At 35.2% G+C, this 27,587-nt stretch overlaps 1 protein-coding gene across 6 annotated transcripts in view; it reads right to left on the bottom strand.

Annotated features, from left to right (window-relative positions):
* CDK8 (cyclin dependent kinase 8) overlaps positions 1-27,587 on the bottom strand; it is a 140,770-nt gene that overhangs the window by 11,652 nt on the left and 101,531 nt on the right. For all 6 annotated transcript variants that reach the window (XM_028107086.2, XM_028107094.2, XM_028107104.2 and 3 more), the window contains 2 exons: positions 8,359-8,416; positions 6,066-6,197 (listed from right to left, as the gene is read on the bottom strand). In XM_028107086.2, coding sequence (XP_027962887.1) covers positions 6,066-6,197; positions 8,359-8,416 — 190 coding nt within the window. The remainder of the gene's footprint in view (positions 1-6,065; positions 6,198-8,358; positions 8,417-27,587) is intronic.

The raw sequence follows: 27,587 nt of genomic DNA, 5'->3' as shown, positions 1-27,587 counted from the left end.
TGTTCAGGTATGTTAATAATTGTCACATAAATAGAAAATGAGAAAAAATGTTAATTTATAAAATAACTCAGAATTCCCAAAATCTACAATTGGAATATAGATCTTTAATGTAAAATTATCATATTTACATATTTCAGAGTAACAAGTTAATCATCTATTAATTAAGATTATACACCCTAACTACAAGCGAGTTTTAAAAGGACAGTGTTTGCATATCTGTTTTCTCCCACATCAGAGAACCAAGTTAGCCAATACCACCATACAGAAAAGTATGAAGAGATACTAGCCAAGCTATTTTGTTTTTAGTATCATAAAGTAAACGGAAAAATTATTTTATGATTATTCTTTTTACATATGTACCCCATATGATAACTTGACTTATGAGAATCTTCATCAAAGGGAAGATAGGAAAGAAAGCTGTGGAGCATCACAGAAAGGGCCAATGGGTCAATTTGCATATTTAAAACTCTACTCATAGCATCCAAAAGACACTGTAACAACTCATTCTGGTTAGCTAGGAAAAATACTAAAGAAAACTAACATGTAAAGGAAGATGAGAGGTAAGTAAGTGGGGTAGCTATCCTTAAAGTGACACTGCTTCTAAAATAAAAGGTCAGAAAGTAGGAAGAAATCATTTCTTAAACCTTGCTTAACCTTACCCTCACAACCTCTTTCTATCTTTTCTAGTATCTCTTACCTCTTGGCAATCTCATCATCCTTCCTTTCTTCAAAATCCTGATCCAGATATTAATCATGAAATTAAGTTAGCTAAGCAGGTTATTATTTCAGACAAATTTCTAAATCTGTGTACATAAGTCTCTCCTTCTTGACTAATTTTTTTTTTTCAGAATGTGCCAAGTTCATGGAAAAGTCCTTTCCTGTTCACCTACCTGCCTATTTCCTTCTAGAAAGACTTCCCAAAGTAAAAACATATAAATCTCATCTACTTCTCAAAATCTGTGATGCTCTGTGTAGCTATTGAGCTAACTAGGCAAAGTAGACAGTGATTAGCAGGCTATGTAGACCCAAATGGGGGCGGGGGGAGCTTGTTAAATAATGTATTAATCAATAGATGTATTAAAAGCAAGTTTCTACCTTAATAAAAGAGTAAATTCTCATTCTCCCTATCTTATAGTATATTTCTCACTTAATAGAATGCTACATAATTAGTGGGCATTCAGTTATTTGAGAACAAACATCTGAGTTTAAAAGTCCATACTTTAGTAAAACTTTTAAGACTGCTTTAGTGATGATTAAAGATTGAAACTCCGCTTTCAGCCTTCTCCATGAAGTCAACCAAACAAAACCCCAAAACACTCAAAACTGAATTAAACTTTGTCACTGGGAGTACAATGTTTACTAACCTATTATCTACTCTCTTCAGTTTAATGATTCAGCTTGCAGCTTTGTACAAGTGAATAAAAGACTGCAGCACTAAAATCTGTTTGTAATAGAGGATGGGAACATTTTTCCCTGTGCTCTTTTGCTGCTTCTTAGTAGCCTTGTTTAACATAATCCACCAAACTCCACTAGCAGATTTCACCTTTCTAAATGATGCCATTAAAATGAACTACTGAATAAGTAATCTGTGCATTCAACTACAAAAGTTCTTCTATTAGCTGTTCAAACTACAACTATCTGACAGGGAAGTAAAAATGCTAGGCAAGTTGATAAGTAGCTTTCACTGAGGTGTGGGAAATTTGTACTTTAATGGACCCTTGCGCACTTACATAAGTAATAGGTGGAATGGGATTGTGTGGGAAAGACTGGAATCAAGGAAGAGGTTTTCATTTTTATTCCTTTATTCGATTTTTAAAAATTTGTATTAAAAATGGTTTATGTATAATTTCTCTCTCTTGAAAAAAAAGATACCCATATTGTAACATTTTTGAGCCAATGTATTCATAAAAGAAAAGTGTTCTCCAAGATTGCTCTTGGCCAAGTCAGATGTACATGGGGTGAGGATCACCACCACAGAGGCTCTGGCCTGACCTTGGTTTCAATCATCTGCACCCCAGTTAGTTCCCTCTGTAATCTTCCTACCTCAGAAGCAACTGTTTTATTCAAGGTCACAGAACTTTCGGAGTTAAAGGGGACCTAAGAGATGATTTGGTCTAAATTCTCACCTTCAAAAAATGAGGCTAAAGAACTAAATGCTTTGCATAAGGGTGAGCATGTGTGCGTGCGTATGGGAGCGTGCGCACACACACACACACACACACCCTGAGTGACAAAGCTAAGGCTACAAGTCAGATGCATACATTTTGGTTTCTCTTAAGTTTTAAAAAGTTTACATAAGAGTTATCCAATAAATTTTGATGATGAGAAGGAGGAAGAGAGGAAAAATATGAAGAAAGGCCTTTTCTTTTGCAAATTATAAAGCCATTTGAACAAGGGAATCTACCTAACTGCTGGTAGTTTAGCTTTGTGACAAACAGCCCTGCATCAAAACTGACAAACTGTAGATTGTCCTAGTGAATAATAATAGGTTAAACAAATTGCAATGTTCACAATAAAATGTAAGTTTCTTGAGAAAAAGAAAATAAATAGTAAGTCAGAGTCACAAGCTTCTGAGATGGAATATTTTTTACTTAATTTAAATTAAATCAAAGTCTCATTTGATTTATCATCATCAGTTGATAACAGCTAAGATTAGGCAATCATTTCCTTTTTTTTTTTTAATATTTTACTTATTTATTTGCCACGGGGAGAGGGAGAGACAGCACAAGCAGGGGAAGCAGCAGGCTCCCCACTGAGCAGGGAGCCCAATGTGGGACTCGATCCCAGGATGCTGGGATCATGACCCAAGCCAAAGGCAGATGCTTAACCAAATGAGCCACCCAGTCATCCCAGGCAATCACTTCCCTATCTGTGTAGTCTGTTAATATGTCTTATCAAAAGTAACACTGCTTTTAAATATTCATTTCCTAGGTGGAAAAAATAGCTATGCATCATATTAGTTTATATGCTAAGCACTTAAAATATACTTATAAAAAAGAAAACCAAATGGTATGTGTAGGTAATAATATGTATTCAAAAACAGGACTAGCTTAAATAATTTTTACTTTTCCTTCTTTTTTTTTTATTAAAGATTTTTTTTTATTTATTTGAGACAGAGAGAATGAGAGAGAGAGAGAGCACATGAGAGGGGGGAGGGTCAGAGGGAGAAGCAGACTCTCTGCCGAGCAGGGAGCCCGATGCGGGACTCGATCCAGGGACTCCTGGATCATGACCTGAGCCGAAGGCAGTCGCTTAACCAACTGAGCCACCCAGGCGCCCTTTACTTTTCCTTCTAATTGACTTTTTAAAAAATAACCACTTTATTTTGGAGTAATTTTAGATTTGTAGAAAAGTCGCAAAGGTAGTACAGAGAAGTCCTATATCTAACTGACTTAACTTTATCTACCTTTACTTTTTTATAAAATGAAATGTGATCTCAAAGCAGTTATGAAGATTAATGAACATAAAGATTTTCTGAAGAAAGGCATGTTGGGTTCAAGATTAATATGGGGGAATGGGGGAATGATCACAAGTATTTCTTCTTTTCCCTTCTTGAGTATACACTGAAATGGCAGCAAAGTAAGAAAGGTAATAGTGATCCATAGTAATAAAAAGAACAAGAGGAGATCACTGGGGACAAGATTCATTCACTCATTCAACAAAGAGTACTGAGTTCTCATTGTGTACCATGTAGGCACTGGCCTACTAGGGTGACCAGCTAGACAAGGTCTATCTATTTTAGTGGATTTTAGATACTATTCAATGCTATCAAGCAGTAAGGTGGAAGTGGGATGGGGAACTTCCCACTACTTTATACTTACACAGTATAAAGTATACTTTATACTGTGATCATTGAGGTTCTCTTTGAAGAGGTAGTGTTTTGACTAAGATCTGAATGAAAAAAGAGACTGGCCATAAGACCTGATCTAGGCAGAGATACACACTTTACTTTAGGAAGATGGAAGGCAGATGGAACAGCTCAGAGAAGGCCCCAGGCCACAGTATTACTGCTGAGTGTGGAGCAGGACTGTCTCGTACAACTCTGGGTAGAGGACCAGCTACAAAGTCTGTATTTTTTTTTTTTTCTCCCAAAGTCTGTGTTTTGAACAGTTCATTCTCCTTCTCCTGCTCCCCTCCGCTGCCCTGGAGCTACCCGGTACACAAAACTAGGGCCCGAAGTTGGAAGACTCTTCCCCTAAAGAATCTGAATGGCCTCAGGACAAAGGCTCGTGCATGCTTAGCACTTGGCGATCCCCCCATTAATGGTAGTTCTCTGCTAGATCACCCTGAAATCTGCCACTCAATGAGCCCTATGATCTATGTACACAGAGTTCCCAAGTACTTTTCTGTAAGCTGATTCTTAAATATGAAGAGATAATTGAGGGTCAACAAATAGTGGAAGAACACTTGCCACGTGGAAGGGAGAGACCACGACATATAAATAAAAAGAGAGCCTATAAAGAAAACACATAATTATTCCAGCAATACAGCAAATTACAAACAATTAAAAAGCACTGTTATCACCATCCTCAGATAGTTGAGATACTTTTTTTCCCATAAAATAATACAAAAAACTAATAGAGAATAAGAAGGGGTTCTTAGAGAAAAAAAGACAAGGGCAGAAAAACATAAGGAAAGTGGTATAAAGGATCAGCCTCAGGAGTCCAATATTTGCCCACACTCAGTTGAGGAAAGAGAGACACAGAAAATCGGAGGAAATCAAGACTAGTTTAAGAGTTTTCTACAGACATGGGATGTGGGATATGAACTTCACACTGAATGTGCCTACCAAGTGGCCAGCACATTACTGTGAAATATAAGGATAAGAAATCCTATTTGTTTTTGCAAAGAAAAACCACCCAGGTAATCCACCAAGGAATGAGTATAAGACTGGCATGAACCTTCATTAGCAACACTGATGCTACAAGACAATGGAAGAGCATCATCAAATACTGAGGGAAAGTTATTTTGTACTTAGAATTTTAAACCTGGCCAAACTGCATGATATAGGAAGACACAGGCATTTTTCAGAAATACAAGATCTAGAAAATTTACCTCCAAGACACCCTTCCAAAGCAAGCTGAGACTATGCTATAGCAAAATAATAAAGCCCAGAAGGAAATATACCCAACTCAGAGGATTAAAAAAAAAAAAAGCCAGGATGAAAATCAATCCAGAATACAGCATAGCATAGAAGACTTCAGGATGGAGTTAACCAAGAAAAACAAAAGCAGACTCAACGCCATTCTGGAGAATACAGAACAAGTTAGGTAAGCCGTAAAGACATACAACAAAGGGAAAAAGAAAAGAAAAGCACATAAGAAAATTACACGATGATAAAATTCAATGAAATAAAATGAGGCAGAATAAAGATGTCAGTAATGGTAAAGATGTGGAAAAAGGACTGTGGTAATTGAGCACTGAATCTGTTACAATATATAATCTGAGTATAAACTGTGGGAATTATGGTTTGTAAATAGAAAACAAATGTCATAAACATCAACAAAGTAGTAATAATGACAATATTTCTAACATAGCTTATAAATTGAGAGGTCAGTGGGAAAGAAGTAAAAGAGTACTAATTTCCTAATTCTTCAGAGTAGGGAGTAATCAACATAATCAAAAATTGAAAAGTGAATTAAGATATTCTAAACTTTTACTTTTTTCCATAATATTTTCTCCTTAACTCCAAGGGGATCTTTTAGAAGTAAATATTTCTTTTGGTGAAAGAAACATTTATCTGAAGTTTAATGGTTTAGAAATTTTACTGGGCTTATTTCTCTTTTCAAGTAAAATTGAAAATATATTTTTACTTAGAATGCATAGTATGATCCCACATATTTAAAAAGTTTTAAAATATCTATTTATCTATCAGAAAGAGATGGCTAGGATATTACATTCCTAATGCTAATAATGGTGTTTCTAGGTAGTGGAATTTTAGGATAGTTTTTGTTCTTACTTTTATAATTTTCTGTATTATTTGACTTAACATAGAGAAATATGTATATTTCACAATAACAAAGCCACTTTTAAAATGTCATGGAATTTTAATTAGTTCAACTCACCAATAGCTTTGGTATAATGTCTCGCTCCAAGAAGTAATTCTGGGGCTCGGTACCAGAATGTTACGACTACTGGATCCAAATCTGCTAAAGGCTTCAAAGGTGAATTAAATAATCGGGCAAAGCCCATATCAGCTGTAAAAAAAAGATAATAATAATGTTAAGTCAATAGATTTTTACAAATCTAGTTGATTAATTTTACCACTGATATTTAGTAAGATGGGGATATGCTTGCTGCCAGAGGTCAAGGGTGACCCTACACCCCGGGCAGATTTCTTTCTGCCTGTCACGCCACCACTCGGGACAGGGCTGTTAAGCTGCATGTCCATTCTTTGTATTGGTCACAAGCACTGAGAAACTAGATCAGTTACAGTAAGGCTTTCCATTATTTGCATCAATAAGCCTGGTCACTGGGGTAATCAGAAGTGGACTATACAGTATGTTAACACCACTATCTGCCCCCCCATTTATTTGGGTTGAATTTTATTAACTTAACTTTAAAGAATCATAGTAATTTTTTTAAGGTGGAAAAGACCTTTTAAAAGGTCATATAGTTCAATCACCTCCATTTTCAGGAGGAAAAAAGAAAAAATTTTCAAAAGAAGAAATTAAATGATTTGACAAAATGTCATAAACTCCTAGCTCAGAACTGGAGCTGTGGCATTTGACACAGTTTAATATGCAGTATGGTTAATTCAGACTGTTTATCCTATTAAACTGTAATCTTAAAGGCAAAACTGTCTTTTTTCATCTCTTTTAGTATCTATCTAGTGTCATTACACATAGTTTTTATCAAATACACATCAAATGAACAATCATCTATTCTTACCATCTATCAAAAATTTCAATATTCATCCACCTTTTGTTTGGTTTTGCTCTCCTAATATACATTTTTAATGAAGTAGGCCCTCGTCTAACCTACTTAATTAAGGAGGTTAAAAAAAAAAACACAGAAATTTGGTAAAGAATTAAAACCATGACTCAGATTACTAAATAATGGTTTATAGAAGAACTAATATTTCTTCTTAAATGTGAATGCTTTAAGCCATTAGTATCCCCCAAACCTGCTAACATCATGTGCATTACATACAATTCCAAACTAGATTATTTTGTTATATAAAATTTCCCCAAATCTTAATAAAAGACATGTCTGTAATTACTGTTTGGCTGGGTCTTTTCTATTTTGCACACTTGGAACTTACATTTGAACTTGATGCAACCAAATTGGACTTTTTAAAACAAAGTAAGGACTTAACAGGCATTTGGTGACTCTATAGAGTAGGTACTGACAGGGCCTGGCTCTCAAAGGGAGTCAATGACTAGGAGTACTTCGAGGTACATCAAATGTTTGTGACACTAAAAAATTTGTGAGGTTTGTACGATAAAAGAGTATTCTGAGAGTCTAACTAAAAGTGGAAAGTGAGATGGGGAATTTATAGGGGAAGAGAGGGAAGAGAGGTTAAGAACACGTAGGTTTTTCTTTGTTGGTTAAGTGGTACAAATTAGCTGACAATTTGAATTTATATTAAATGTTGTAATCAGAAATTACTCTTTACTTTTTTTATATACTCCCACAATCCTGCTGCCTTTAAAGTAAGATAATTTAGTTACAACATTTCTTCTACCCACACACAAAACTAAATAAATGTGACAAACACAACTTAGAAATGACAATGAAAAAAACCAGCTAGAATAAATAAATTCAGTTTTATCCTTATAGGTACCAGACCAGAACTGGGTAAAAACAGAGCTATTACAAAACATGCCAAGGTACAGAATGCTTGTTACTTTCTTTTCCCATCAGGTAGAGGCCTTCTATAACACAGGCTCGTTTGTTCTATACCTATCCAGCCTCAGCGGTTTTCCTAGTTTGTAATTCCTAATGTTGAAAGGTCAACAGAGGCAAATGTTCTGATCTCATCTGGCTCAGGTGAACAGAACTGATGCTATAATTACGAGTATGCTGTATGCCCTTGTGACTAAAGGTGAGGCTGGCTTTTAACATGGATAGAAGCCACTCACCTCCATAGGCTATTTTTAATGAAGGCAAAGGTTTCTAAGAAACTTCCATGGCTTATTTTATAATCAGAACACTTCAATCTCTAAAGATTGTCTGACACCTTTTAAAAGTATGAAACATTTTTCACTTTTAATGTAAACTCTTTAGAAATGGCTTTGATCAGAAGGAACTACATGAATATACGCATATTATTACAGCAAAAGTTAGAAGTGATATTGCTGACTGCAAAAGTTTTAAAAGAGTGCTACACTGTGACTTATCAAAGATAAAACATACCAATTTTTACTCTTCCTCGCTCAGGACCTTCACCCATAACTAAAATATTAGCAGGTTTCTGTGGAAACAAAATAGTGTTTTTCAGTAGATAGTAGTGGTTTCTTTTAAATAGACATTATGCCAATATAACATATCCAACTTTACAAAATCTCATTTACTCAAAAATTAAAATCAAACACAGGAAGTCACCAAAGAAACTTTATGTATATATATGCAAAGCAATATGCAAACCTCATGAAGGCCCAAATATGATAGTGCTTTTCTCCAGGTAGAGCTAATAAGGCTTTTCTTGGCTTATTTAGCCAACTCTGTGTTCACTACTGTGGAGCATCTGACAGGAAGTTATAATGTTGTGGTTCCTTCCAACTCTTTCAATTATATAAAATGTCCTGCAACTTTAAGGGAAAACGTATCTTCAAAGATGACCTAATTCTAAATAGCAAAGGAAGGAGAAATCAGGTATCTTTTTTTTTTTTTTTTGGAAATGGCAAGGTACGCACCTATGTCTAAACAAATAAATTATAGAGAATCAATTTACTAAAGTCTTTTCTAAATGAATTAGTGAAGAGGAATTTTCTATGACCTGAACAGTTTTGAGATTTTTATGTTTAAATAAAAGAGAAGCTAAAACTTAAAGTGAGATTTTACAGAAGTAAAATTTCAAAAGTGTTAAAGTCTCTAAAAATATACAGGATTAACTACCATCTACAATCTGCTATAGCGGTATCTACTACGTTGACATGTGAGATCTGTGCCCTCATCAGCAAGAAGGAAGAAGACGGGGGTAGGAATGGACAGAGAGGAAAGGGTGGGGGAGAGCAACCCCCAAACCTTTCTCACCCTGCTACCCTGTCTACTTGGTCTTTAATTCTACCAGTCTGCTAAATAACAGTGAAACTAGATTAGAATGCCCTTCAAGTATAGATTGAAGCAACCTTAAAATTAAAGATTTTAATGAAGGCTGTTTACAGCAGACACTAGTTCATAGGCTTCCCATATTTAGTAATAGCCCCCCTGCTATTACTGGTAAAATGTAACTTACAGTATATTATTCTATCAACTACTACAGACCAATTTTTTTTTTATCCCTAGCAAAAAGAAAATAATTGCTGAAATGGTAGCATATATATTTCAGAGGTTCCTACATTTTTCAAGGTGAAGAAACTAGGCATGAGAGATTAAATGACTTGCCCTATAAGACTGGGCAGCAGCAGCAGAATCTACCCCATGGCTTAAGTCTAGTGTTCCCTTCTTAACATACCATTTTGAAAGTAACTTTATGTAGCAAGTTTTTCAATTAATGTATACTACCATAGTAACAATAATAACAGTTTCATTAAAGGAAAAGTTTTCTGAACCTCTATCATTACTACACACACACACACACACACTCTGGACCACTGGAATAACCGGCAAAATACCTAAAGAAGTACACCATTAACACTATTCCCTGTGCACTATCTCCAAGTGCTGCCTAGCACAAGTAAAACTGCTTTCATGCACTGTGTTAATTAGTCACCAGTGGGTTAGACTCTGCAGAGACTCTCGGAGCTCAGCCTACTTCAAAATGAAATCAGATCTCTGAAACTAGCATAAAATATTGAAGGCAGAGGAGGGCTTTCCAAGAGGAATCAGGCAGCATTTCTATCTGGCTGAGGAGCAAGGCTTGCTCTCAACTACCAATGTGGATTCAGGAAGAAACTTTGTGCTAGAACTCTCTTCTTTCAGTCCACTGGGGCAGAACTCCCTAAACATCTCTTGAACACATTCCCTACCCTTTACCCCATTATGATTCTTTTTCCATCCAATCCATCTCTGCACTGTTGCCAGGGTAACCTTTCTAAAAGACAAAGCTGATCATATCACTCCCTTGCTTAAAATCTTCCATAGTAGTATCATGGAAAATTCTTACAAGATTGGGTGAAAACAGAACACATAATGATATATAGGGGCACCTGGGTGGCTCAGTTATTAAATGTCTGCCTTTGGCTCAGGTCATGATCCTGGGGTCCTGGGATCGAGTCCCACATCGGGCTCCCTGCTCAGCAGGAAGCCTGCTTCTCGCTCTCCCACTCCCCCTGCTTGTGTTCCTGCTCTCACTGTGTCTGTCAGATAAATAGATAAAATCTTAAAAAAAAATGATATATAGACTCTGATTACAAATAGGTTAAAAAAAAGTACGATGGGTAAAGACTAGAAGCACAAAAAGAGTAGTGACAGTGGTATGCATGAACCTTTTCAAAAATGTCTTTGAATGCTTTTGCTATGCTTATTACTAAAATATTATTTCTACTTTAACTAGTCTCTCACCACTTGTGAATAAGAGCCAAAGTCCTTATGAGGGGATGCAAGGCACCCGCAAGCTCATTCCCATCAATCTGTCCTGCCCCACCTACCACTGCCCACAATGCTCCTGCCATACTGGTTTTTAGTGTCCTGTGACTAGAGCTTTCAAATCTAGGTCATTGCTATCCCGTTGTTTCTGCCCCCCAAGACCCTTCCTCTGTGTTATTTGGTAAAATCTGATTCTTTGCCCCCCTACTTGAGTCATCACATTGAATACATCACATTAAACAACACACGAAGGGCGCCTGGGTGGCTCAGTCGTTAAGCGTCTGCCTTCGGCTCAGGTCGTGATCCCAGGGTCCTAGGATCGAGTCCTGCATCGGGCTCCCTGCTCTGCAGGGAGCCTGCTTCTCCCTCTCCTACTCCCCCTGCTTGTGTTCCTGCTCTCGCTGTCTCTCTCTCTGTCAAATAAATTAAAATCTTTAACAAAAAAACCCAAAACACATGAATACATTCCAATTATAAACAATTCAAACTATAAAGTCACATACAATTAAAAGTTAAAGACCCTTTCACCACCCATTGCTCCTCCACCATGTCCCAATCCCACTCCCTCCTCCAGAGGTGCAAAGTGATTAACTGGTTTGCTGTGATGGACTTTTCCAGCACTTAAGTGCTCAATCCTAAAATTTTATCTCTGTATCTGGCAAGGGCAGAACACAACACTGACATCTCTCTCCTCCTTTTATTTTGGATGGAGTGGAAAATCTCTCTCCTTTTTTGCTTTCTTACTCACTCAGCAGCTGGGCCCATTCATGAGAAGCCTTAGGGTGAGTGGTATTGGTCAGCCTGCTACCAGGTAAAGGGGGAGAAACTCCCTCTCTTGTTCTTCATTTGTTCAAAACTTATCAGAGTGTCAAGTTTCAAACCGGGGTTTTAGCACTGGTTGGGGGAATAAACAGTTTCTCTGTCAAGGGTTTGGGGCCAAAGCTCTAGTTAATAGTTAAAAATCACTTTTCTAGGAACTTGCTGCCTATTGTATGATCTGAAGCAGGTCTTGGGGCTAAAAGCCATTACCAACACTACTTCTATAAGTGAACTTATAATTCAGTTTGGGCATGCTATATAGTCACAAACAAAGAACAGTGCTGTGTTGTTTCAATAACACTATTTATGAATGATGGGTCTCTCATGTTATTCTTATGGTAGCATTCTATATGCCCCAGGTACGATATTCTGATTTAGTAGAGTAACACTATGTCTAACACTAAATTTCTTTAGTGAATGCAATCTAAAGGAAGTCTCAAGAGAAGAAGGCAGAAAGGCCCTAACGATCATGAATACTCTTGTATTTGTCTTGTTGCTTAACCAATATTAAGGAAGGCTTCAAAGACTTGATAATTTTTCTCTTAGTACTTAATACCATGCTGAAACAATATTCTCCAAAAAAGCTAATTTCTTTTCTTTCTCTTTTGTCTAGTAGTAGAATTTGGTAGTTTTTACCTCTAGAGCCAAAACTTCCATTTGTTAGTGACAGTACATGAATCAATTAGTAATAACCATAACTGTGGTAAATAGTCCGTGATCTTTTATATGCTATCCAACATAACCACTTTGAAAGAACATATAAAAGTTTACATTTTAATGATGCATACACTCCATTAACTATCTTTCTGCTTATGGGGATCAGAGGTCCAAAGCAACTTAAAGTATTATTACATCATAGCAACATCTTCAAATATGGCTATGCTATGCAGACATGATTATAGAACACCTTTTACTGCCCGCTGAACAATGAAATAAATCAACCAGACACTTGTGTGAAGATTTGTTTGAAACTATGATATCCTTCTCTTATTGCTGTTTTGTTTCTCCCAGGGAAAAAAAAATGTGTTTGTAATTAAAAGAACATGTCCTTGTTCTATATTACAGGCTCATGGCTTTTTTTGCTTTCTGTTGTTATGATCCCCAAAAAACTCACTGATATTTCCTAAAGCAAGATGTTTGTATTGCAGAGAAAACCATTCATGTAGAGGTATTCTGTCCTCTAGAATTTGTCATGCTGTGGAATAGTACACGGATGCCTTTGGCATACAGCAGAGATGGCGAATTGGTTTCATTTAAGGGGTCAATCCTGATTTAAAAAAAAAAAAGGTAAGGACTATAGGGAGCTCTGTCTTGAGAAAGACAGGAATTGGGCTGACCAGGAATCCACCATTATCAATCAGAGGCATCTGACAAAGGTGCAGAAGTGAAGGATGGCTGATCTGTCCAGGTAACTGCCAAGATCTTCTTATTTTAGGGGTGAAAATGGGGCCTTCATATGTGCACTAAGGTGTTAAGGCAAAATGGAGACTTTGAGGCAACAGGAAAATTTCATTCTTGATGGATCTATGAAAAAAAATAGCAATCCATAAGAAACCATTGTTAGGGGGCGCCTGCGTGGCTCAGTCAGTTAAGCATCTGCCTTCGGCTCAGGTCATGATCCCGGGGTCCTGGGATCGAGCCCCACGTCGGGCTCCCTGCTCAGTGGGGAGCCTCCTTCTCCATCTAACTCTGCTCCCCTCCTCCTGCTCTCTATCTCAAATAAATAAAATCTTAAAAAAAAAAAAGAAACCACTGTTAGTGCTGTACTCTAAGATTTATTCAGAATTTAACCTTCACAAACATTGTAAACAACACAACCCAGTTGCAAATTTTTTAGATACTCAAAAATTTTCAGTTTGGTTGTTAATCATTATGTACTACAATACATGCTGAAAAAATTAACTGATATATACACATGAGATTCAAACATGGGCAGCAAAGTCTTAACAGACATATATTCAGTAATTTAAAAAATTGTTTTAATGATGGGGCGCCATCAGTTAAATGTCTGCCTTCGCCTCAGGTCATGATCCCAGGGTCCTGGGATCGAGCCCCGCATCAGGCTCCCTGCTCAGCGGGAAGCCTGCTTCTCCCTCTCCTACTCCCCCTACTTGTGTTCCTGCTCTCGCTATCTCTCTCTCTGTCAAATAAATAAATAAAATCTTTAAAAAAAATTGTTTTAATGAAATCTTCTAAGGAGCTGAGTTAGATAGAAATTTGGAAATCCAGTGAATGAGATCTGGAAGATGTCTTTATAATACAGTTTTCACTTTTTCTTCCGAGCTATGAATTGGTATTTTTCACCTCTAATACTAAATTTTACTCACTATTGCTGCTGAATGAACACCTTTAAGCTAAAGGAGAAATTACCAACTTTTACTCTAGGAAATTTGTTTCTTGCTTTTTGTATAGATCTGAAAAAAAAACATGTATAATTTCCTAACAAATTCTGCTTCCTGATTAGAAAATAAATGTGACTTGCAACACGGAACTTCATCCCCCACAGTCAACAGTTTAAGTACTATACATTCACCCCTGTATTTACTGAATTAAGAGGCACTGAAGCCCAGAGACCAACAAACAAAGCAGCAAGCAAACAGTTCCTGCCTTCAAAGAGGTCAGGTTAGACTAATAGGTGGGGTAAATTCAGGCAAGGAAAACCTTCACAGAGGTGATGATCCCCAACCTGCCTGAAATGTGAAAGCTCAGGAGCTGGTCTGAAAGATAAACAACAGGAGAGAGTGCCTCAAGAATTCACTAACATCTTACACTAAACCTCCGCAGAGCTGGCTCTGCCCTCTCTCAAGGGATGGAGGCAGTGCTCACTGGAGTATCAAAACACATGGGGATGCTGACTAATCTTTCACTTACCTAAGAAATCCTCTTTTAGGGAGAATAGGAATTAGGTTCTCACAGTTGATGCAAATTGAGATATTTTATGAGACAAGCATTTAACTACATGACAGTAATCATGCTAATAATAGATGACAATTCCTTTCAATAAGCCCCTCCTACTTTCCTCCAGTCCAGACTACTAGCTCTATTTCTTGTTTTCATCTCATGTCTCCTAGGTAATACAAAGTTACATAAAATGGTCTTTCATCAGGTTGTGAATATCATCAAAAGTATTTCAAATAATAAACATGATCTACATTATTAAAATTGGTATCTTTTAAAACCACAAATTTTGAATTTTTAAATTACAAAATTCTTAACCTGCCCACTTAAGGTGGTCGAGGTATAAAATACCAGTTTAAGTCCAACAAGATCAACCTGGAATAATATACTCTATTTTCACTGACACAAAGATCATTTTCTTACTGTCACAGACTACCAGAGGCAATATTCATTTCATTAACAATGAAACATGGGTGCACAGAACAGAAACATGGCAATAGAAATAAACTTTTAAATTTACAGGCACAGCTATATCTTATTTATTCCTAATAAAGAATGTGTGTGCACATATTAATATATGTGATATTTTCTTGTAGATGGAAATGTATTTTCCAAATTAAATTTACTTAATTGTATTTTTGTAAAGCTGTAAGGTGTGTTATAACACAATTCAAGCAAAGAATCTAATAAAGTATCCAATAAGGAAAAAAAAAGTATCTTCAAGTAATCTTGAAGACTAGAAAACTGAGTAACAGTAAGAAGATCAAAGGCATCTTAAGGGAGAGGTATTAAGGGGCAGGGAAAGGATATCAAAAATCTTTAAATTTTCAAAACAGTTCCAGCGTCATTAAGAAGTTAACCAAATTAAAAAAAAAGAGTATACACAGTTTATATTCAAAACTGAAAATCATTGTAACTCCAAATATTATTCTAGACAATATTAATTTATATAATTATTAGTATAACAGTGATCAGTGGGTAGTACTGTTTTGTGTTCTGTCTTCCCAAGTTATTTTCTGGACAAACCTGGATGTTTGTACCTTACTTTTACTAACTACATTTTATTCCTCTATTAATAGACAGCTGGCTGTATTTCCCCCAAGCCCCCACTTCTGGCACCAACCCGGATGATGCTCCCACTGACAATGTTTGTATAAATTATACTTGCCTCCCCACCACCCCCCAAAACACCCTGACACATACGCCAGGTAATTTCCTTGGGATGAAATCTCCAAAGAAGAATTATCAGATCAAATATCAATAGCTTTATTGTTCTAAAACTAGAAGTTTGTTTTGCTTTTTAAGTTTCAAAGGTGGATACATGCTCAGTGGACATAATTTGGGAAATGAAGAAAAGGACAATGTGCTTGATAATAGATGACTGAAAACAAAGCATTTATAATCTCTAAACTAATAGATGACCACTATAAACATTTCGGGTTACCTTTTGTTTTTTTCCTTTTTATATAACTAAAAAATGGCATCATACTAAATACATCGTTTGTACCCTTTCCTCACTAGTAAGTATATCATGAAGATTTATTCTTAATTTGGAAATTACTTTTCTGATATAATCCTTACGAATCCCATGATTCATCATAATTTACATCAATTACCTCCTATTAAATGTTTTGGTTGTTCCTAGTTCCTTAATTAAAGAGAAATGATGCTGTAACAAACATTTCTGAATGTGCCTTTGAGAAATTCCTAGGAAGTCAAATTGTTGGGCAAAGGTTATAAACATTTTAAGGTTTTTTGATACACATTAACAGATTTTGCCCTTGAAAGGTTCAAGTATCAATTCTATAAATTCAACGATCTTTTATAAAAACAATACCATTAAGTACAATAAAACCAATCTGGGAAACCAAAAGCAATGTATATAAAATTTTATAATTTTTGTTAGCTTAAGTGATATATAATAGTAACTTAAAATTTTAATTTGAGTATCTTTCACTGATAATCATGTTCTGATCTGCTCTGTAGGTTTTATTGAAGAGGCTTAGATTATTAAACTTAAATATTCACCTCAATTCTCTATATTCTAGGTAGTAAAGATATATTCAGTTATTTTTGCCGTTTTTCTAATGTGTTACTTTCCTCTTGCTAAAAACTTTACATTTTATATTCTCTAAGGGTATCTTTACTAGTGTTTTTACATTTTAGCATGTCTATTGTATCTTTAGTAATAGTTAGGAATTTACTTAGGAATTTATCTCCAGCTAAAGCTAGAATAAATATCCCAGTTTTTAAATATACATTTTACTACGATCCATGTAGGTTTTAATGTAGTTTTAAGAAATAAGTAACAAAAAAAATTATAGACAAGAAAATACTTCTCCCTAATGATAATAAAGACTGACGCTCTTCTTTATTGTAAATAACTTCTAGATTATTACAAATAACTTCTTATAATAGTGTGAATGTATTCATTCAATTTTTGTTAACACCTGATACTTAAAAAAAAACTACTGTTTTCCTTCTAGAATATATGATCTTGTAGAAAAGTTTATTTTTCTTGAAATATGATTAAGAAAGTACAATTTACTACCCAGATTTAACCACAATATTTTGGTATATTTTCTTTTGTTGATGTATTTTTCACTCAGCATTTTATTGCCACTATGTTGTGGTCTGCTTTTCCTCTTAACATTGTAACGACATTACTTAAACTTACTGTAAACATAATTTAAAAGACAACACAATAGTTCATCTTTTCTGCATGTCATAATTTGCATAATTATTTTCTGGTTGTTAGACATGTAAATTTTTTTCAATTTGTCATTATTATCAATAAAACTGTGATGGTCTTTTCACCATTTTTTACAATATCCTCAAGAGTTTGTTAAAAGTAGGGTGGCTAGATCAAAAGGAATGAATATTTTTTAAAGTTCTTGATAAATTCTAGGTTGTAATTCATGTCATAGCAGTTAGTGTTCATTCATTTAACATACTGAGGACACATCATGTATCATGCACTGTCCTTGGCATGAGATAGAGAGTTCGTAAGAAAATAGACATGACCCGGTGGTCTGGGTCTATAGGGAAGCCAGACATTAGAAAAAGATAAACAAAGACATAAAAAATTACAAATGTACTAAATGCTATAAAAGAAAAAAAAAAGATTCCATTAGAGAGAATGGGGGTCCTATTCTGAAATTAGATGGTGAGGGAAGGAAAAATGGGGGCACTACGTTGGATAGGATGGTGAGGAAGGCCTTTCAAGGTGACATTTAAGCTGGGACTTGAAAGATGAGAAGAATGGGTTATTTATGTATGTGTTATATTATGTATGAACTTTGTAGTCAGAAGGAAAAACAAAAAGGCATTTGTGGGTAGAACATGTTAAGCAGGAGTAGACTGGCAGGAAATGTAGTTATAAAGTCAGGTGGGGGGCCAGCTAATACAGGGTCTAGTTTGCGGATAAAATAACTTTTTAATCTCTAAATGAAAACCCAATAGTTTTAAGCAGGGAAGCAACAGTATAACAATAGCAACATACATGTTAGTTCTGTGCTAGGTTCTCCACATAGATGAATTCATTTAATCCTCACAATTACTCCACATCAGTACATATTATTATTCCAATTTATAAGTGAGATGACCAAGGCCAGAAAAGCCTCAGCTGAACTCAGTTAGTTCATATTAACCATATTAACCATTTCACACTGACTTGTCAGGAGTAGAGCTAGGGTTGAAATTCAGGTAGTTTGGTTCCAGAGTCTGTCCTCTTCAACTACTGCATTATACCGCCAGTGCACAACTGAGCAGCATCATTTGATAGTAGAAAATGGCGGCTCCTAAGAATTGTTGTATTACTTTCCCAGTGAAACTTTTAAAAAATGTTTACACACACTGTGTATGTATGTGTTAAGTATGTATAGTGAATTAACTGCTTATAGCATTTGTGGTCTGACTTTTGGTTAATCTTGGTGTTTTTCTTAACTTATATGATCTGTTATTACTCATTTTTCTAACATGTTTCAAAAGTTTTTCTGATTTTTTATTTGCCTTTCAAACAACTGGTTTGAAGCTATATATTTCTGCCTACTTGTATGATTTCAAAAATTCTGACACTGACATGTGTCTTGCAACTTGCAATGGATGCATACATTTAACTCAAGAGTATTTTTTGTACTTTCAAATTCCGTGTCTTAAATGGCTTATTTTTCAAATTGATGATGTCTAATAGTTAAGAAAAGATAATTCTGCTTTTATTTCTAGCTTTATTTTATTGTGTTCTGAAATGCAGAATTTGTGACTTTGTGAGTTCTTACCATGAATCTAGTCTCTAGCACAAACTGGACTTTTGTAGTGTAATTTTGTGAGTGAATGTTTATTTAAAAAATACATTCTTTTAGACAGCTCTAAATGCCAAGCAACTCTATTACATCACATTGCTTTATTCTACAATTTTTGTTTGTTCTTTATTTAAAAAATTTTGTCATAATCTGAGAGAAAAATGGCAAGGTATACAATTATATATTTCTATTTGTTTTTGTACAATTGTCAAATTGAACAAACCATAAATTCTTTGCTGTATTTTCATTAATCATTCTACCATTATAAATTGTGTTTCAATCTTTTGAAATAAAATATACTTTATCTGATACTATAATTTTGTTTTCTATTTGAACAGACACAGACTTGCGACCAATGGTTCTCAACTTTTTCTTCTGCTAAACATTTGAGGAATATGATAGATTCCTTTAGAAAATGAGGAAGTAGTTAAGAATAAGGCTGAAAAATCTCAGAGGTGCCACCAGCTATTGAATTGTATGACCTTAATCTCCATTTCCTCATTTATAAAATACAAATAAAATAACAAGTGTCGCTGCAGATATTAAATGTGACAAATGCTCATAAAAGGCTTTCAGCATGATGCTTGATATGTAAGATCCTAAATATATTATAAATGATAATTATGATGTCAGCTAGCACTATAATCTGTTAACAATGATTCACTGCTGTAGTGATTCTTAAGTAAAAGCTTCCTGGGGGGTGGGGAGGGTGCCCATGCTTAAGTGGACAGTGCCCCCAAGATGATTTTTCTATATTGCCCTATGAGACACCCCTAGTAGCTTTTGATATTTTCTAGCTTTTAGTCATTTATACCTTTTAGAGATGAAAAAAACTGCTTATTCTTAACATCAGCTGTTAAAAAAGGTAATAAAAATATATATTCTTGTAGAAAATTAAAATAAAGGAAAGTAGAGAGAAAGTGAAATTTACCTGAAATCTCATCTCAGAGTTAAATCATTACAAACATCTTGATGGGCATAATTCTAGATATATCTAAATCTGTATTATTTATATTTAATATAAATGTCTTGTAAAGGCTCTTTTGCTTTTTGAAGCCTCCCCTATCATAGCTATCTAGGTTATTTCTGTACCAGAACATTGTTAAATAAGTTGTGATGGAAGGTCAAAGGTTAATGGCTACTGATTTGATATATATACTTTTCAAGCTTGGAAGTTTCCTTCTTTTCTTTTTTTAATAAGAACTTCAATCAGAGGGGCGCCTGGGTGGCTCAGTCGTTAAGCGTCTGCCTTCAGCTCAGGTCATGATCCCAGGGTCCTAGGATCGAGCTCCACATCGGGCTCCCTGCTCAGCGGGAAGCCTGCTTCTCCCTCTCCCACTTACCCTGCTTGTGATCCCTCTCTTGCTATGTCTCTCTCTGTCAAATAAATAAATAAAATCTTTAAAAAAAAAAAAGAACTTCAAACAGAAATGCATATTAAATTTTGTCAAATAATACTGCATACTGAATTCTGCTAAAGTTTTACATTTACAACTACTGAGATAACCATAGTGTTATTCTCTTAGCACTAGTAATATTGTGAATCCTGTTAATAGGTTTCCAAATACGAAATCATCCATGCATTCTTAAAATGAGCTTCATTACTTAAAGCATAGTATTCCTTCAATGTCGCTCTGGATCTTTTTTGCTAACATTTTACTTAAGAAATATGCACAAATACTTATATGTGACACTGGTCCAGGGCTATGTGCATTATCTTTACCAGCTTCATGTCAGTGTTATGCTTTCTTCCTACAAAGTTATTAAGGAAACTTTCTTTTGCTCTAGAATAGTTTATGCAGTGTAGGATTAGCTGTTGCTTGAGGGTTGAAGCAAATGTGAAACCATGTGCAATTGTTACATTTTGTAGAGGTAGCCCTGTGACAAATGTCTTTATTTCTTCCATAGTTACTGGTCTCTTTAGTTTTTCCAACTCTTCCAGTGCCAATTATGGTAATTTGTACTTTATTTTAAAATGCTTATTTAATCTAGGGTTTTGTAGGACACCAGAATAGTTCAACAACCACTAAAAATTTTTAAATTTCAGTAAAAAATCATCCATCCCCACTTCAGTGCACCAGAAACGGAATTTCACAGATGACTTTCATCAACCTTTCAAGAATAAATAATTTCTACATTGTACATGCCATTTCAGATAATAAGATCATTTTCTGAAGCTGATAATCATGAAAACAAAACAGAACAAAGACAGTATACAAACACATTATTACTGACCAATCTCACTTGTCAATAAAGATGAAATAAAATATTAGCAAAGGGAATCCAATAGTGACTGAAAAAAAAAATCAAGACCAAGTAGAGTCGATCCCATGAATGCAAGGATGGTTCAACTTCAAAAACAAAACAAAACCTTATAAATGTAAGTTTCCACATTAACAGATTAAAGGAAATAGCTATATGACCATCTCAAAAGATGCAGAAAAAGCACTAAGTAAAATCCATTTTTGATTTAGGAACAAACAACTTAATTAGATATACAAGTAAACATCTTTAACCTGATAAAAGGTATTCACAAAAACCCCAGAACAAACATCATATAATGGTGAAACTTAAGAATTTTCATTAAAGACAGAAAAAATAGTCACCTCAATTACTTGCCACTGCACTAGTAAATAGGTCCTAGCCATTTACTATTACCAAATAACAAGGGAAAAAATGCATTTCATACATTCCAATTTTTACTTTCCCTTAAAATTTTAGTATTTCTGTAACTGTGTTCTATCTTATACCCTCTGTGTGACAGTCAAATTGGCAAAATGTTTTCTTTCTTAGTGATATACAAAACAATGCTGCAGGCTTTCTGCTTCCCAGTCTGCAGTACAAAGATGTAATATGATATGTTTGGGATAGATTCTGTGTACCAGTCTCACAGGTGGGAAGCTGTGGAGGCATTTTAGGTAGTGGAATATGACGTGATTTACTTTTTAGAGGGACCATTCTCAAGGCTATGTTGATATTAGACCATATAAACCATAAGACTATAATGTTAGATCGCTTGGGAGTTTTTGCAGTAATCCAGGTGCCCTGGATTAGAACAGCAATAGTAGAAAGAAGTAAAGCCATAAGGCAGTAAGTGGAGTCCAAAAAATTCAACTGGAAGTGTAAACTGGAAGGTCAGGTTACTGTGGGGTAAATGAACAGAAATTAATGAGACAAATAAAGTGAGCCTATAAACTAGCAGTCCTGGAAGTCCACCTGGAAAATCCAAATCCATGTCCTGCCAGCAAAGAATTTTAGAATCTCCCTTTTGGTGGCTCCTGATTTACTAGATCGACCTAGAGATACTGAACTACAAGAATGCAGAATCTCTGCCAAATTTGCCCTTCCCTTCATGGTTCACTCTCCCACAGCTACGTCTCCCTGAAAATAAGCACCACAGTTTACTCTTCTTTGGGAAATGACACTAGTCAGATGCATAGGACCATTGGCCAATGTGCTATATTCAAATCTGAATTACTGGAAGGTCTTACTGTAGTTTAATCTGAGATATATTTTGAAGACAGAGTTGATAAGAATCCACTTATTCATTCAATAAATATTTATTGTACATCCAATATGTATTATTCTGGGTACAAATGATATAGCAGTAAAATAAATGGATAAAGTTCCTGCCCTTAAGGTATACTTATATTCTTAGGGCAATCTGATGATGAACTGGAAGTAAAATGTACTGAATGTGCCAATCACAGTCCTAATACTTTAAATGAATCTCAATCAAAAAGATAAAAATAAAGGTTTGGCCCCATTTATAAATGAGGAAAGTTAACACTTACAGAGGTTAATCCTACCAAAAATTATATAATTAAGTGGTAGACCAAGATTCGAACAAATCTTAGGCCCACTATAATAGGGGCTTAATTTTTCAGGATGCATAACCTAAAATCCCTTATTGGTCCTTACCACATGTGATTTCTTATTTTTCTTAATTTTTCCTGTTGTTATTCTTCACTTCTTCCTACTTTTCACCTACTTCTTTTTTTATTTTTAGATTCCCCTCTTCCTCCTTACCATAAGGCCCAGACAACATCTGATTTTACCAGCTGGTGTTAATCAGACAAAAAATTAGAAGATCAATCAAAAGAAGAGCGGGTCCAAGCATTGAGTGTTATACATTCTGAATTTTTGACTCTACCTTCTAAGGAATACACCTGTGTAATAACAAGTCTAGCGTAATAGGATAGAACACTAGTCACTGCTGGAAACGTTGAATGGTGACGGGATGGTTATCTGCTGCACATATTAGCAAGAATTACCACACCATGCCAGGGATGGAAACGGTTACTTCCAAGATGCCTTCCAACTTTATGGTCTATTAGTCTATGAAATTAGGGAAAACAAAAAAATGGTCTTCATTTCAAATGTTACATGGTGTTTACATAAACATTTTTAAACTCATGATTAAAAAAAATTAGCAGTCTCCCATCATTTACATTTTTCTTAAAGAGGCATCTTTAAATGGTACTAACCTAAATTACAAGCCCATCTGTAATTTGAAAAGACCATAAATTCTAGAGAATTGAAACTAATCATGGAAATTCAGAACATCTATTTTATTTTTTAGAAAGATTTATTTATTTTGGAGAGAGAGCACACACTTGCAAGTTGGGGGAGGGGGCAAAGGGAGAGAATCTTCAAGCAGACTCCTTGCTAAGCCCGGAGCCTGCCGCAGGGCTCAATCTCAGGACCCATGAGATGAAGATCTGAGCCTTAAAACAAGAGTCTGGATGCTTAACTGACAACCACTCAGGCACCCCTCAGACATCTATTTTAGCACTGAGTTAGGAATTCTCACATTATATACCTACTTAAGAGTATTAGATCTATGGCATGATACATATCTGAACGCAAATTATACATAAATTAAATAAAAACAGACATTGGTAATTACAACAAAGTGATACTCTGAAAAAAAAGTAAAATCCCAGCTATACTGAGGGTAGGAAACTTTAATAAAGAAATATTTTCAATAGTTAATTTAATAACTATTGCCAACTTAATATCTAATTGTACCCGAGGAAACTCATTTTTACTAAATCTCAAAAAAAATTCCTGTGTTGATTAGAACAGCCTTTACAAGCATTTACACAAAATCTTGAGCTTTTATGTTGAACTGACTTTGAAGTATGGCTAACTGCATATGTTTATTTCTTTAGGAAGACTTACTTTTCCCCTCCTATATGACCACTTCTCATTTGCTTGTATCTGGTAAAGACATACAGTAGTCAAACTGAAAAAGACTTACTGAAAGATATATGTGGCCATGGAAGCCTATGACCTAAACAGGTTTAGATGACAATTTTAGCTGAGATAAGACAAAACCTTACCTAATATATTCTATCCTTAAAGATTACTTTGGCAAATCTTCAGAAGTCTGGAAAACAATATAATACTCTAATACTCTAAGGCCTGACTCTACTATTAGAAAGTTAGACTGGAATATTAATTTTTATATGCTCTTTCAGAGTATAATTCAGAGAATTCTGAAACTTTTTTTTGGAAAAACCATTTCTTTGTATTTTAACTACAATGTATTTCTCTTTTCCTAATGTAAAAGTCTAAAGGCCAAAAGAGAAAAAGTGGGGATTGACCACTAACACTATATGTAGCAGTAATAACATACCAGATGCAGGCAGAGACCTGGTAAATTCTTGTCTTTAATATGATTCAAAAGTTTTTTAAACAAAACCTTCCCAAATCTGTCCTGTTTTTAGAAACACACTGCTCTAGATGATAGTAAATTTTGTTTATAAACATGGAAGCACTTATATAAATGATATAATGATGTATCACATCAATTATCTCAAAAGTAGAGAAAAGATTATATCCGACTTAAAACTCTGATAGTCTTCTACTTCTACTAAATTCTCAGGGTCACTCAAAAATATAGTCTTACACTCTTCTGAGAAATCAACTGAGGGTTCTAGAGGGGAGAGGGGTTGGGGGATGGGTTAGCCTGATGATGGGTATTAAAGAGGGCATGTATTGAATGGAGCACTGGGTGTTATATGCGAACAATGAATCATGGAACACTACATCAAAATAAATAAATAAATAGGAAAAAATATAGTCTTACACTCTTTAAAAAAAAAAACAAAACCAATCTTGATGAGATTATTTAGAATAACCATTCTTGATTGGTGAGAAATTTGACTAAAAATATTCTAGTAGTGTGTTGATAAGTGTCTGAAAAGACTCATTCAGAATCTTAAGAAAAAGTAGCCTAGAAGCAATATGCAAACCAAATAACAGTATTTTTTATTACCAACTTGTAACCTGCCTGTATAAACATGTATATTTGCAATTGTGCCATTTAGTAAAATTAAATGGGCTACTTTTCCATTATTTACAAATAATAGAACACAATCCATTGTGTATGCTCAATATTAATATCAAAATTAAGCAAATGTAGCATTTGTCAATAAACCAAACAGACTGTTGACAATCAAATATTTTCAAGGAAAATTGCCCAATTGGTCATTTAAGTAAACATACTTTAGATTAAAGCACAATATTCATAATATTAATTAAAATGAATGCAAACCTCATTTAAGTTTGCCTTAATCAGTTATCATCAGTAAAACCCATGTTTTATCCTCAAGCCTAAATTTTATGGATTCAATCTTAATACTACACACTTAAACAAACAAGAAAATTAGAGTAAATCCTTGAAGTTCCCAATACATGAAGCAAATCTCAAGCAATAAGCATGATTAAACCTGATATTTCCCAAAGCATTTTTCTTCCCAAAAGCTGTTTTTTTTGTTTGTTTTTGTTTTAGATTTTATTTATTTATTTGAGAGAGAGAGGGCATGAGCAGGGTGAGAGGCACAGGGAGAAGCAGACTCCCCACTGGGCAGGGTGCCTGACCTGGGACTCTGGGATCATGACCTGGGCCAAATGCAGATGCTTCATGCACTGAGCCACCTAGGCATTCCTTTGTTTTGTTTTTGTTTTTGAGAGACAGAGAGCCTGCAGTGGGTCGAAGGTGACGGGGGTGGGGGGGTGGGGGTGTGTGTGGGGGGTGGGGTGTGTGGGGGGGGTTGTGGGGGGACTGCTGGTGGTATAGGGGTGGGCAAGGGAGACGGAGAATCCCAAGGAGGTTCCAGGTGGGGCTCCATCTCAGGACCCTGAGATCATGATCTGAGCAGAAATCAAGAGTCAGACCCTTAACTGACTGAGCCACCTACACCCCCCCCACCCAGGTTCTGTTTTAAAGAAACACGCTTAACATGTTTCCCACATTCATGGAAGCTAAAGCTCAGAGAAGAGGCAAAAAAAAGAACAGAGGCTGTGAATGCAGGCTCCTTTCTTCCCAACTGTTCAATTCTTTTGTTGCTTTGCCTGTTCCAGCATATGAGTGATCTCAGGGTCCTTTCTGCTTGTCTTTTTTTTTTCCCCTAAAGAATTTACTGGCCCTGGGGTGCCTGGGTGGCTCAGTCAGTTAAGTGTCTACCTTCGGCTGGGGCTGTGATCTCCAGGTCCTGCTGTCTCACGCGTGCTCTCTCTCTCAAGTAAATAAATTAAATCTTAAAAAAAAGAATTTACTGGCTCTTCTTTTTAGGCAGAAAGAAAATGTATGTACATTTTTTGTTTTCCTTGTTTTTAACAGCACCATCCTTTAACAACATAAAAACACCCTAAGCCACATTGAATACTATGTGTGAACTTTAATAACAGCCTAACTAGACATTTTCCTCAGTTTCTAGTCCAGATGAAATACTTTTTTCTGATTACAATAATACATGTTAACTGAAAACTATTCAGACAATTTAAAAGTTATTAAAGGAAGAAAGTGAAATTGCCTGAAATTCTCCCACCCATAAATAAACCCTACTTAGAAAAATGTATTCCCTAAAGGCAGCTGCTATTCAAAATAATTTAATCATCACTGTCAAGAAGTTTGTGTAAAACATTAAAGTACTTAGAATTTGGGACTATTTTCTAAAGATTTGAGTAAGTTTTTTCTTCTTTTCCTAACTGTATCAAATACCTTTTGGGAAATAGTAAAGTGCAGTGGCTTTCAAACCTTTCTGAAGACAACCCACAGGAAGAAAATCATTTAATATTAAATGACGATATTCACATATAAACATTTGTAAGTGAAACAAAAGTTTTATGAAATAATACTTATGATGTATTAATACATCATATACATATGATGTACTTAATACATATGATGTACCTGATTTTTTTTATTTTATTCCATTGAAAAAATAAAAAATAAAAAGGCTGGTTGTGTTGTGTGCTTCCCTGATTCCCTTATGGCTTACAACCTGCAATTTAAAAATCACTGACCTAGAAGAAAAATCTCTACATTTAGTGATCCAGCTGTGTTACAGTTCTCCAAGTAACCAGAATCAAGTCATTTATCCTCTTTGCCTCTCAGTTTTTCCACTTATTAGTGACAGAATTCAACAGACAATAAAACATGCACCTCAAAACAAACCATATCACCACGAGCAAATATTAGTATTGGTAACCAAAACTAATAAACCAGGCAATCTTTCACTCAAATAAAGAGAATCAGACTCAGAATACCCCCATAATTCATCATGCTACCATCAATACATGATAAGATGCCTTGATAAAGAAGGCCCCTGAAATTGAGTTTCAGTGCATGACTCACTCAGAGATTTGATCTTATTTGATGGTTGCTAGGAAACCAACCCATCCTTCACTAAGGACAGCTGAAGCCCCACCAAGTGATTCCAAGTTACTCGGGATAATTAAAATTAACTGCAGGGCAACAGCACTATCAGATTTTTTTTTTAAAGTCATATTAAAACTCTGAAATGGCTTGAGCCTCTTTTAAATATGTATATACAGTGGCCCACAGGGCTATTTCACATGATGTAC

This window comes from Eumetopias jubatus, unplaced genomic scaffold (genome assembly GCF_037043125.1).
Source record: "Eumetopias jubatus isolate StellerSeaLion01/CBP00866 unplaced genomic scaffold, mEumJub1_p1.0 scaffold_3, whole genome shotgun sequence".
Taxonomy (NCBI): domain Eukaryota; kingdom Metazoa; phylum Chordata; class Mammalia; order Carnivora; family Otariidae; genus Eumetopias; species Eumetopias jubatus.
This window is presented reverse-complemented; position numbering and strand designations above follow the sequence as displayed.